Here is a 13,629-nt window from a genome sequence, read left to right on the forward strand (position 1 = left end):
GTTACGTGTATCCCATTTATGGAACTTGTGTTGCGGAATGGGTCGGATGATGAGAGCAACACAAGTTCCCATTTATGTCGAAAACTTGCAAAAAGGGTAATGTTCAGTATGCAGCAACAAAGCTACACAGTGTATGCTAATACCAGGAGTTTCAGGCGCATTATTCTGCCTATTATAAATCTGTGCATCATCAAAATGAGTTTGAACCCATCATTGAACCCATCATTTTAAGGCAAAGGAATGACACAGAATTGCTTTTAAGTGTCTACTGCAAGCTACACCTCTCTGTCCATATGCATACAGGCTATGGCCGCTGATGCTTTGAAAAATGGAGAAGTTTCTTTAAGCCTCAAAAGCAACTTCCAAATGTCATAATGTTACAAGTGTCACACAAATGTCACAATACTGAATACCTTATTGCTGGTGTGGTGTGGTCGCCAAAGACACGAGGAAAGGAACTGCACTTAGTCTGATTTTTTATAATTTAAAATATATTAAAAGTTATGGAAATTAGTGTAGGCCTAACAACATGACAAACATCTGAAAACGTTGTGGAGTAACATCTTCACCTAGTGGATATTTGACTTTACAGCACTGTCAGTTGAAAATAATGTCCTTTCTTGAAAAATAAATTATATTTTTATATGCAGGCTACTAAACGTAGAGTCTATGCTCATGTCCGTGGAATGATACGTGGTCCTGGTGTTGACTACAAGCTCTTTCTTCGGTACCCAGACGTTTAACAGTCACAGTTCACCTCACTGCAGGTTTGGTGTGGACGCGCCTAAGTACGTGCGCAGGTCGGATATGTTTGACTTGATTATTTTTGCTGGAATAGTTTCCATATTTAGCCTCTTGTAGGCGGCGAAGCGGTGACATCCTCCGAACGAGTAGAAGTAGTTTCCTCCCCTCTCCCCCTTTATCCACAGCACATCAATGGGGGGAACTGTACGCATGTCCAGCGTTTCCTGTGGAGGTAATTACACAAACACGCGTCAGGAGATGACAGTTATAACATTGTAGCATGGCATACATTATCATAAACTAGGATACTAGACAGTCAAAGTTAACTTTGCAAACAAGCCTAAATCAATTCGGCTATATGACCCTTAAATGTTGCTCTTTACATCCAATGTTTACATCCAATAGCAAGAAGAGCCCGATGATGTGCGTCATCTAGCCTATAGATACTAATCGTTGACAATGACAATGACTTTACGTTAGGCTCACCCATTGGACCCTATAAAAATGATCTTTACGGCCAAATCGGCAACATTGTTAGAGTAGCCTGGACTGTCACGGGAAGTGGCCTAGACTAACTTACTTACCTGTATTGTGTTCATGAGACTCTGAACTTTGTTCTCGTCCAAAACCGACGGAATGGGTCGGATGATGACATTCATTGGAACGCTGTGAACTTCCTCAATATTATCAGAATGAATGGACCTGTTTTCGGGCGGAAGGCTGCCCATGTTCAATTGGTGGCAGTCTACAAACTGTTGAAAAGGAGAAATGTTCAAAGTCTTCTTAACACCTCTCAGGCTCTTCGCAAAGTGCATCATAGTGATATGTACAAAACGGCGTTACCATATCCGGAAGTGCGATCACTCGGCGCATGCGCAGGCACCATAGAATTTAAAAAATTGACCTATGGCAAAATATTTGGCCTAAACTTGAAAAAGGATACCAGGTGATGTTCAGGCACCACATAATTTAAAACATTAACATATATAGCAAAATATTTGGCCTAAACTTGAAAAAGGATACCAGCTGATGTTGCCAATAACAGTGAACAGATGAACAACTGCTAGTCTAATTCACAATTAACCACAAACATTTTTTTAACCACATGCATTCCAATACAAATTTCAAGTTTTGCCTGAAATTGCACTGTGTCTATTTACAAGGGCATTGTTCCCACCTCTTTTGGAGCCTACCATCACATGTTTGACCTCTATAGAAAGCTGAGAACCTATAGGAAACAGTTAAAATAACTGTGTGATGTACTGACACAGAGTTACAAAGGCTAGAATAGTTTTTTCTTTCTGCCAGATTACAAGCATCTCTGAACTGACCACATTTCAGCCCTCTAGATCACTTGATATCACTTAGAAACACAACTGAGCCCTACATGTAGAACCAGGTCTTGTGAAGCTGTGTGCAAAGATCAATATAGAATGAAAATGTGAGTGCACATCCTCACCATTGATCAAACTAGCAGTTCTGCATGTATTCAGGTGAAAATATAGGCGTAGGCCTATAAATATGTAGAAAATATGTTTAAAGCATGAATATGTAGATTATATGCTTAAAGCATAATTTATCTTGCAGAGGGGGTTACCGTTGCACTTGTTGTCATTAGTCATTGTTATTGTTTTGTGCTACATGTAGCCTCTAGCTAAATGGCTGGAAAACAAATTGTTACATTGTATTGCAGGTGCAGCAAGACCATGCAATGCATGAATTGGTGACCGGATTGAAGCAGCAATGTAATCTAGTGTGTAAGAGCATTACATCAACATTAACATGACCAACACAGTACATATGCCAAAAAAATACATGCCATCTCATCTCAACTATGGGCGCAGCCATGTTTGTTGTAAGGTCGTACGTCCACCTCGGGGTACCCTCAAGTACTCCGAGGTAAAGTGGGCGTGCCTGCCCAAAATGCTGCAAGAAAGCTGGGTAATTTACACTTTCCAACTCGGGCGGCGGATTTACGAGACATCTCGAAAGCACCATAATAAGGGGAGAACTGCCACTGAACTCTCTGAAAACTTCTGAACTGGTTGCAGTTCCTCCTGTGGTTCCACATGAGGGCGCTCGTCCACGAGTGCAGAATGCATGGAGGTCTATGGAGCTGTACCCCTCAAAATCCACTTTTCTCGGGTTATATGTTTTTTTTTTCAAGTAATTTGAATATTGTATTCGAAAGGGGAGGTAAATAAAATACACTTGGTTGAGTATTATATTTTTTAAAGTCACTTAATTGTTCTAAAAAGCCTTTCAAACGTGTCAATGACGTCATTCATTAGCACAATGCTAGCGTGTTATGGGCAACACAGTGGAACTCTGGTGGAACTGCAACCAAAATTCGGTACAATGGGACTTAATACGGAGTGGCCAGGCTCTCCGTAGTTGGGCTCTGTTAATACTTTTCCATTTCAGTACATACTAAAAAGTGCAGATTTTGTTTTTGAAAGCCGGCGGGCAAAGTTTGCACAGAAATGTAAGATTTTTCCCATCCTCACCGACCTTGTCATAAAACTTGTTTAAATGATCATAGGACGCCTCCTTGCTGCTTTCTCGCCTACATGCTGCTGTCGCCTCCATGCTGCTTTTTGTTTTGATGGCGCATGCGGCGATATGACCCTGGTGGCTGGTGTTGCCAGATTGGGTGTTTTTTTCTGCTACATAAGGTCTGTTTACGTTGTGTTTTAGCCGGGTTTTCGCCTGGAAGGCTCTATAGAAATCTGGCACCCTGTTAAACGAAGTTAAACTGAGAGAGCGTGCCGTTCTCAGACACCAGAATGAATGAGTTCACAGTAACGTTCATCAGGCAGTAATACAGAACGTTCAGTTCACGTTCGCCCAAAATATGAATGAGTTCATGAACTATCGTTCAATGAACGCGTTCAGGCACAACACTGCACGCACGCACGCATGCATGTACACACACACACACATATTGCCATGCCATTACAGTAACTGGGACGTGTAGGAAAAGGTGAGTCTGTGGCTTGGGAGAGACAGATCAGTCAGCTGGGATCATTACTGCGTTAGCGCGTCCCACTTGCCTGAAGGACGCACAGTAATGAGATGATGGCAGGCAATGAGGTGCGGGTTACTCCATCGCATTAACGCACAGGGCCGCCCGCTGAGATTACCCATGCAGAGGAACAGCCAAGGCAGTTAGGGACCTGTCAATTAGGAGCCCTGTCAATTAATGAAATATTGATTGGCTGCAGGACATGGCAGAGAGAGAGTGTCAGTGTTCCTGGGCTTCAAAGTGACACACATTCACAGACACACACACACACACACATACACACACACACATACATACATGCATACATATACACAACAGAGAGAGAGAGTGGGCTTCAAAGTGACAAAAGTGACAAAGAACAAAAAGCTCTGTTGCGTGGTGAGGGGTCTTTTACATGCTAATGGAGCTCAGTGTGTCTAAGGGGAAAACTTCACTTCTCCCCCTCCCAAGACATCTCTCTCTCACACACACACACATTAACACACTCACACTCACATGCGATACATATACTTACACGCTCTCACTCACTCACACATGCACGCATTCACACACACACACACACAAATGAAGATGTAAATCCCTCTCCTCCCTCCCCAGACGATCACTGTTCTTTGCTGTCTTCGCCAGAATGCCACCTACTTCCTGCCTGACCTGTCAATCACCCAGGCCCCCAATGGGCTGTCAAAGGGAGCCGAGAATTAGAAGTGACTGGCTGTCCGTGCAACTCACACATCTGACATCCCAGAGAGGCGGAGAATGTCACACACAGACAGCACACACACACACACACACTCTCTTTTTTCTCTCTCTCTCTCTCTCTTTCACACATACACATACACACACACACACACACACACACACATGCTCACATACACAAGTGAAGCAGTCAGTTTTGCGTAGTCTGTGTGTATGAATACATTTTGAACTCATAATTAGGCACAGTCTGATGTGTTTTCTACTGTGTGTCCATACAAACTGACGGCATTTAAACCAATAACTGTGTTGTGGCTTTCTGTGTCCATGCTGTTCGTGTGAGGCAGTGGGTCAAGCTGCCGGAGTAGACACAGAAGAATGGGAGCCAGTATAACCTGCGTTGTGTAGAAATGGAAGGCTCAGCCTTGCACACGCCCGGACGCTGACCCCCAAACAGCAGCACCTCGGATCGAAGGTCGAGCATGCTACCGATCGAACTGAGCGCCCAGGCCGCTAGCTCTCTTGCCAGCGCTACTCTCAAGGTGTCATTTACCAGTGCACATACTGCACAGCTATGGACCAGCCGGTTACCATTTACATGAGCAAACAGTGAGACAATCATATGTGTTTCTGAAATATATTTGTGAAGTGAATCTTTGTGTTTGGTGCTTTGTTGGAGTGATGCTGAAGAGCGTAGTACTCTTTACAATCACTGTGTTGGGGTGATACTGAAGAACGTGTTTTTGGACACATTATCTGTTCCTTTACAATTCATACAAAAATAATAGTAGATTGAATTGAATTTAAAATATAATTAAAATGAAAAGCCAATAGCCAATAGAAAATACATAAACATACATCGTGCATCAAGCAAAAGTGGATTCAAGACAACACAAGACAAAGCCAGAGTGTAAACTGTAACGCCTAGGGAAGCAAGACCTCAACTGCATGGTTGCTTTTGTCCAGCAGATGGCACTGTAGGCAACATGTGTCTCCACCTGAGCCTGCTCCTCAGCTCCCCTGGTGGTCAGAGGAGAAAACACACCCTGACCCCCAGAGCCAACCCTTCACTTCCTCTTCCAGCAGACAGATAATGCAGCTCTCAAAGGCCCCCTGAGTGCAGAGGGGTCATAAGAAGGGCTCATGTACACTTTATACCTTTGGATACTGTGCATGCATACCACATAACTCATTTAGATGACTGGTAAAACAGTCACTGTACCAGCACAGCATACCAAAGGTTTAGACTGCAACAGGCAACGTGCCACAGGTCAGTTGGAGAAGTCTGAGATAAGACCAATATCCCTCTCAAGTCAGAAAGAGAGAGAGAGAGAGAGTGTGTGTGTGTGTGTGTGTTCTTGTTGTGTTGTGTTGTGTGTAAGGAGGAGATCAAGAGTCCAGGTCAGGCTCCCTCAGCCTCATGAAGTGTAGTGTGCGCTTGTGTGTGTGTTTGTGTGTGTGTGAGCACAGGTCAGGCTTACCCAGCCTCAGGAAGTGTAGTGTGTTGAATATTGCAGATGGAGCTGAATAATTGATGCTTTATGCAGCCTAATGGCAGTAAAACCAGCCTGGACACGCACACACACACGCACACACACACACACACACACACACACACACACACCACGCACACACATTCAATCACATTCAAACGCACACACATACAGTGTTTAAGGTGAGGTACACCACTTAAGCACACCCCCCACACTTACTACTGTTTGTCCAAAGCTAACACACACACACACACACACACACACACACACACACACACACATGAAACACACAACAGACACACACAACAGACACTTGGTCCGTTCCAAACAGAAAGCATCATCTCTGTTGTTTGTGTCTTCAGAATGACCATTATGGGGGGTGGGGGGTGGTCTGAAGGTTTCTTAGGAAAAGAAGATTTGGTCCATTTGAAATGGCACTTGTTGCTCACGTTGGGTATTTTATAACCAGTGTTGGGAGTAATGCATTACAAAAGTCATGTAATTACAGTAATGCATTGCTTTTTGCTGAAATGCAGTAATGTAAGGCATTACCAATACAATTTCAGTAATATTTTACTCGGTACAATTCTCAGTAAGTGAAGTTACTTTGCTTTTTAATCCAAAATTGAGAAATGCTCAATTGGCACCAGAGAAGATTATCCAAGAATTAAAAAAAGTCATCTATGCTGGTCCTGGAATTTGATTGCCTTGTTTAGATGACTGTAAAAAGGGAATTTCAGTGTATCTCTGCCATTCATGCAACAGATCTAACATGGTTAGGCTATACTTCTCATTTCAAGCAGTGAGAATAACTAAAATGTTGCTTTTACAAAGATCGCAGCCATTATTCTCAAACTATTTGCATTAAGTCTACACCACTGTAAGTGGAAGGAAAGGCAACCAGCAATGATGAGAACCATTTAAAGTGAACATACAATTTCACTATGGCTATATTTTACTATATTAAAGCAACACAAAAGAGTTTTTTGTACCTTAAAATGTTTTCAAAATTGTTTCCGTGGTTCATCAACTCGTAACAGGGTGAACGGCACTTCTGCATTCGGCCCTCTATCGGCTATAACCGCACTATGTAAGTTTGCCAGATCGGGTAGCGGGTTTGTAGTTCGATGGAATGAGACATAAGAAACTACAAATTTGACTTGCATGATGTCGCAATACATCGTACTTTCATAAAATCATGCAACATATTCAACCTTGTCTATGGACATCGTTATTTGCAAAGCCGTTGCTGGATAAACAAATAGCGTGCGTGCGACAGAGGAAAAGTTCTTTGGTGTTGCTTTAAGTTGTGAGTGACCTTTGGCCTTTGGGGCCTACATTGTCCCATGAGCCATAACTGCAACCATTATATTGTTCTTTTGTTAGCCTTAAGCCTAGCTCAGTCATTATGCCATACCAGATCACCTCATGCCGTGGTATGAGCTGCATTGAACACATGAAGATCTATTGAGAACACCAAATCCATATTTCCTGTTATTTTGGTGAAAGTAATGTAAACGTAGTGTAATGCCTTACAATTCAAAGACAGTAATATCGTAATGTAACAAATTACTTTGAGATGACAGTAACAAGTAATAAATAATGCATTACGCTTTTGAAGTAACTTGCCTAACACTGTTTATAACACATCGTTTCTTTTTTCTTATACACTTATTTGTTTAGATAAGATTCAACTTTATTGTTATTGTGCATAGTACAAGTACAGAGACAACAAAATGCAGTTTGCGTCTAACCAGAAATGTAAAAAAGCAGAAAAGTGCAATGTAACATACACAGTATGGACAGGTGGTGCATAAGCAGTATAATATATATAGACACACACACACACACACACACACACACACACACACACACACACACACACACACAGACTTTGCATGAAATCTGAAACACCTACAGCCTGAAAGATCATCCAAGATGACATCAGCTAAAATGCTGTTAATGAACAGGAAGCAGTGTGACAGGCACCCTTGACGAGAAAAGTGCAGAGAGAGAGGATGAGAGGAGTGTGTGTCAGAGGAGTGGAGAAAGAGGTGTCTGTGTCTGAGAAGTAGAAATAGAGAAAGAGGTGTGTTTGTGTGTGTGTGTGTGTGTGTGTGTGTGTGTGTGTGTGTGTGAGAGAGAGAGAGAGAGGTGAGAGTGTGTGTCTGTTGATATTTTTTCAGAGGTTCATTAGTCCCTCTCTCCCCTTTAGAGGACATTGAAGGACACACACACACACACACACACTCACACACACACACACACACACACACACACACACACACTCACACACACTCCCCTGTCCTGTGTATTCCCAGGAAGTGTGTGGTGGCGGCCGCAGCTATGACTCATTTTTATTTAGTTCTAGATTCTGTGGCGCTTTGTGAGGAGACGAGGATCCAGCATAAAATCAATGTTCCATTAAAGTTTAATGATCAGGAATGGCTTAATAGCATGGGAACAGATGCTTCAGCCCTCTCAGCACGGACACATCAACCCACGGAGCCACCCCCCCCCCCCCCCACACACACACACACACACACACACACACACACGCTGATGGCTTCAACAGGGGGGTGGGGGGAGTCTAATGTATGGAAAATACGGCTCCTATATACAGCACACACCTGTACTGTATGGAGCACACAGCTAGAACATTTTGAACACATACCTGTAATGCATGGAATGCACAAGGCGTTAACATAACACACAGCTAGAATGTATGGAACGCAAGGCTTTGATACATAGAACACAGAGGCTAGAACATGTGGAACACAAGGCTGTGATACATAGAGCACATAGCTAGAACATGTGGAACACAAGGCTGTGATACATAGAGCACACAGCTAGAACATGTGGAACACAAGGCTGTGATACATAGAACACACAACTAGAACATGTGGAACACAAGACTGTGATACATAGAACACAGCTAGAACATGTGGAACACAAGGCTACACTGATGAAGGCCGCAAGGCCGAAACGTTTCTTACCCCTGCTGCTATGAAGTGAAAATAAACCATCAAAAAGAAACGTTTTTGGAGTGCGACCATTTTCTGAGTTTCTGAACAGCTTGTTGGATCACGCACCCACTGAAAACAAATAGGAGAGCATGGGTGTTTTGAAGAAATATAATGTGCATATGTATATAAATATAATGTGTATATGTATATATAATGTATAGGGTGAATACCTCACCTGATCTGTAGCACAAAGACTGCTCCTGTCAACTACAGCGTCTAGGCTCCATTCTGCTGCTAGTGTGATATGCACATATATGCTGGTGCAGATGATCAACGCCCAAACAAAGCAGTTTTACCTTTTGCTTTCATTCACCACAGACAGTGTGCAATCTACTTCTAATCAAAAACATGTAAATACAGGTTTGATTATAGGCTGCAAACGAATAATGGTGTGGTCAGAGAAAAGAGGAACCTGTTATTAGATCCAGTCATCCAGAGCATGGGATTAGCAGTGGGCTTTATTCAGGTTTGGTCTGTTGTAGTAGGGTTTAGTCTGGTATGGACTGGTTTAGTCTGACATGATCTAGTTTAGTCTAGTTTGATTTGGTATGGTCTGAGTTGGTCTGTTATGGTCTGGATTAGTCTGATTTAGTCTGGTATGGACTGGTTTAGTCTGATATGATCTAGTCTAGTTTGATTTGGTATGGTCTGGGTTAGTCTGATACTGTCTGGATTAGTCTGGTGTGATCGGGCAGCTCTGTGCTGTGTGTGCAGCAGTCAGACAGAGTAGAGGGTTGAGTGTTGGCAAAGTGAGCTGAAAATAGATTTTGTGTTGATGAGTCAGAGAGATGGGAGCTGGAGGAGGCGGCTGGACAGACAGGACACACACACGTACAGTACACAGAGAGAGAGAGAGAGGCATGTGTGAGAGAAAGGGAGAGTGTGTGTGTATTTATGTATGTGAGGGGGTGTATGAGAGACAGAGCCGGACAGTAACGGAGTAGATTTACTTGAGTACAGTACTTGAGTACAATTTTCAGGGATCTGTACTTTACTCGAGTATCATTTTTGGGGAGTACTCATGACTTTACTCAAGTACATTTGAGAGGCAAATATTGTACTCTTTACTTCACTACATTTCCATAACCGTGAGTACTCGTTACTACTTCTAAAAAAAAGGAAAAAAGAAAAATCTCGGAAACCCTCAATTTGTTGTTTCCCTCTCAAACGTGATTGGATTGTGCAGGCGCCACTGATTGGGACAGCCTATCAGCATTCACCCTTCAGCTTTCCGCCAAAGTCAACTCCATGGTCAGATTTAGATAAGAGATGAAACCATGGACGAAACAATAGATGAAGACGCAGCAGGTCCATCCCGGGAATGTACCAACCTGTGGCCCCACCTCGCCAGACTATTTCAATATTCTGAACAAGTTAATGATAGTTTTCGCTTCAAGTGTTTCAATTACAAAATAGTATTTTGTATTTGAAATACGTATTTTAAATACATGTATTAGAAATACTGCCCATCCCTGACAACATGGTAAAAAGATGAAAATGACTTGATTTTACTTCCAATTCATTTTACATTCTCCAAGGTATTAACATTAACATTTTTCTCCATGTAGGACTCCATGTAGGACATTTCTGTACATAAATGTAAGCACTGTGGCAGTAGTAATGCAATATTTAGAAAATGTAGGCTACTCTTGTACTCTTGATACTCAAGTACTTTTAAAAACAAGTACTTTAGTACTTTTGCTTAAGTAGACATCTGACTGTTGTACTTTTACTTGTACTTGAGTAAAATTTAGCAAAGGGTATCTGTACTTTTACTCAAGTAATGAAGCTGTGTACTCTGATGAGAGATATTGAGATTAAGAGGGTCTGTGTGTGTTTGTGTATGTGTGTGTGTGTGTGTGTGAGAGAGAGAGTGGAATTGGGAGATGTGTAGACTGAGGAGCATATGGAGGCTGTGGAGAGGTCTGTCCATATGTTGCCGTCTTTTGTTATGGAAATGAATGTGATTTTGGCACCTCTCTTCTCTTGACTGCGCAGCCAAGCTGGGAGCTCAAACAAAAGAAACGCAGGAGCACTGAGAAGACATCACTGATAGATCTCGACGTGCAGACTGTGTGAGAGTGTTAATGCGTGCGTGCGTGTGTGTGTGTTGAATGACAGAGGCAGAGACAGAAAAAATATAATATCTTTGGTGACTTAATATTTTCATCTTTCAGAAATCTAGGAGGCTATTACCAGAATTCATCTACTCTTACAAAAAGACCAAAAGAGAACAAAACTGGTAAAAATCTAAATTTTGTATCATGCTTATTATTACCACTCTCTCTCTCACACACACACACTTGGAGCAGTGAGCTCACCAGGGCCACACAAACACTAGAGGCACGCACACACGGAGCAGCGGGCAGCCCTTGCTCCGACGCCCAGGGAGCAGTTGCTCAAGGGCACCTCATCCGTGGATGTAGATGTGGGAGAGTGATGTCCAATCACTCCCCCTACCCACATTTCCTACCAGTCAGGGATTGAAGCGGCCACCCTTCGGCCACAAGTGTCCATCCCACACCCTGGTGCCTCTGCTGTGAGACATCCTGAAGGAGAAAGGAGGTGTATGCTGTCTTCCAAATGCATCCGTGTCTGACTGTAACGGTGCGGTTGCCTGTTACGGGTACAGTTTATTTCATACGGGAAACACAAAGAACGGACAACTTGATTTACAAACACACTTTATTTGCACACACGAACACGAACGGCATCCAGCATGGTTGCAACGGTAACTGCAAAACACAAACACATACGAGACAATATTAATGATCAGCCTTACTTTCAGGGTGGCCAACCGAAGGTTGAGGGAACACGGACATTCAGCAAACTTTTCATTGTGTCGGACAATAGCGCTTCCTGGTCTGGGGACTGAGAAAAGACCCGACGGAAAGTTGCAAGGAACATTATAAGTTTGTGGAGTGTGACGTACTGCACAAGCAGAGGTCAAGTGTGCAGGACAAGAGGGGTGTTTGGGACGTTCTGGTTATCTATGATGTGTTTAAGGTTATGAAATGATACAATAGGATTGCCTTGTTATGAAACAGTGAGTTTTATGGTATGGAATGTATTATTGGATATTTATATAGAGAAGATGCGTTTTGTTAGTTGATTGATTGTGCATTGGTTTAGTCGGCAGAGTTAAATTCTCTGGAGGGACTATGGTTGAGAGCAGAAGGAGGTAGAATGGTCTGAGGTGAGCAAGTGATTGCTCCTGCTTATAGGCCTAACACTCGTTTTGTGATTTGCAGCAGTTTGCCCTATAATTGAAAAGGGTTGTCAAAGTTCATTTTGATATAGTTTTTGAAGTTTAGTGATTGATTTGAGATTATTGTTTGGAGTTTTGTTTTTTCTTTTATTGTTCCTATTTCTCCATACTGGTACTTGCATGCTCAGCTGCTAAGGTGGAAATAAAACCTGGCTATTCTTGAGAAACCTCACAACTGTCTCCTATTTCCATCACCGCAACGCCATCCCGATCACACTGACTCTGCATGCCACTATTTCTTCAGGCACAATATCAAATTATCCAACACATTGTTATTTGGTGTAAATGACATTTACAAAAAACAGCCATACTGTATGTCCAAGAAGATTTCAAGGAACTGTTTTTCTGTCTTATATGAGCTTGGGATACAAATTGTCATCAGAGGCCTAATCAGTATATATACTCTTTTGATCCTGTGAGGGAAATTTGGTCTCTGCATTTATCCCATTCCACACAGTGAACACAAAGTGAGGTGAAGCACATACTAATCCCGGCACAGTGAGCTGCCTGCAACAACAGCGGCGCTCGGGGAGCAGTGAGGGGTTATGTGCCTTGCTCAAGGGCACTTCAGCCGTGCCTACTGGTCGGGGTTCAAACCGGCAACCCTCCAGTTACAAGTCCGAAGCGCTAACCAGTACGCCAAGGCTGCCCAGCTTACATGTAAACACCAGCGGTTGCAAAAACATGTCACTTTCACTTGGGAGGAACTTTATAGACAATTTGAACCTTTTCAGGAATCCCAGGATTTAAAACAAACAAGCACAGAACTCAGGATTGGGGCCAAAGTCTTAACTGAAAACTATGGCCTCTCTCTCCATCACTATAGCCTTTCTCTCCATCACGTGACCTTTTTTCTGCTGACCTTGACCTGATTTACAATTTTTAGTATTCATAGCTTTTGTTAATGTAAAGCACATTAAAAGCTCTATGTAATGCACTACATACCTAAACATGTGCCATATCTTGCCTGTGTGTGTGTGTACACTACATACCTAATGTAATGCACTACATACCTAAACATGTGCCATACCTTGCCTGTGTTTGTGTGTGTGTGTGTGTGTGTGTGTGTGTGTGTGTGTGTGTGTGTGTGTGTGTTTGACTCCTGGTTGGCACACAGTGCTGCCTGCTGCCCCTGTCATGGCTGATTAATGCCCCCCCTCGTGCCCGCCTGCCTGACCTTGGCACCTCAGCCAATCAGCATGCAGCGGAACTTCAGCTGGAGCGACCTCATTGGCCGGTGTGATGCTGTGAAGGTGTAGGACGGGGTGGAGCTGTTTGGATATTTTGGGAGGACTCCACGGCGTCCATCTCAAAGGTGAGTTTGCATCATCCACAAGTTCATCAGCAGGCAAGTCCAGCTGGGAGCAGGAGCTGCTCGTC

At 43.0% G+C, this 13,629-nt stretch overlaps 1 protein-coding gene across 1 annotated transcript; it reads right to left on the bottom strand.

The window, feature by feature from the left end:
• Positions 1 to 470: 470 nt before the first annotated feature.
• On the bottom strand, positions 471 to 1,596 carry srxn1 (sulfiredoxin 1 homolog (S. cerevisiae)). The gene is made up of 2 exons (XM_042097967.1): positions 1,329 to 1,596; positions 471 to 968 (listed from the first exon to the last, which is right to left on the bottom strand). The coding sequence occupies exons 1-2, from the start codon at positions 1,560 to 1,562 to the stop codon at positions 759 to 761; spliced, it is 444 nt and encodes a 147-aa protein (XP_041953901.1). The 5' UTR covers positions 1,563 to 1,596; the 3' UTR covers positions 471 to 758.
• Between the last annotated feature and the right edge of the window lie 12,033 nt (positions 1,597 to 13,629).

This window comes from Alosa sapidissima, chromosome 7, assembly GCF_018492685.1.
Source record: "Alosa sapidissima isolate fAloSap1 chromosome 7, fAloSap1.pri, whole genome shotgun sequence".
NCBI lineage: Eukaryota > Metazoa > Chordata > Actinopteri > Clupeiformes > Clupeidae > Alosa > Alosa sapidissima.

Excerpts from the sequence above, each read along its gene's own strand:
- srxn1 (XM_042097967.1), bottom strand. The coding sequence starts at position 1,562 with ATGATGCACTTTGCGAAGAGCCTGAGAGGTGTTAAGAAGACTTTGAAC. Across the intron at positions 969-1,328 it reads GTCTCATGAACACAATACAG|GAAACGCTGGACATGCGTAC; the intron begins GTAAGTAAGTTA and ends TTACCTCCACAG.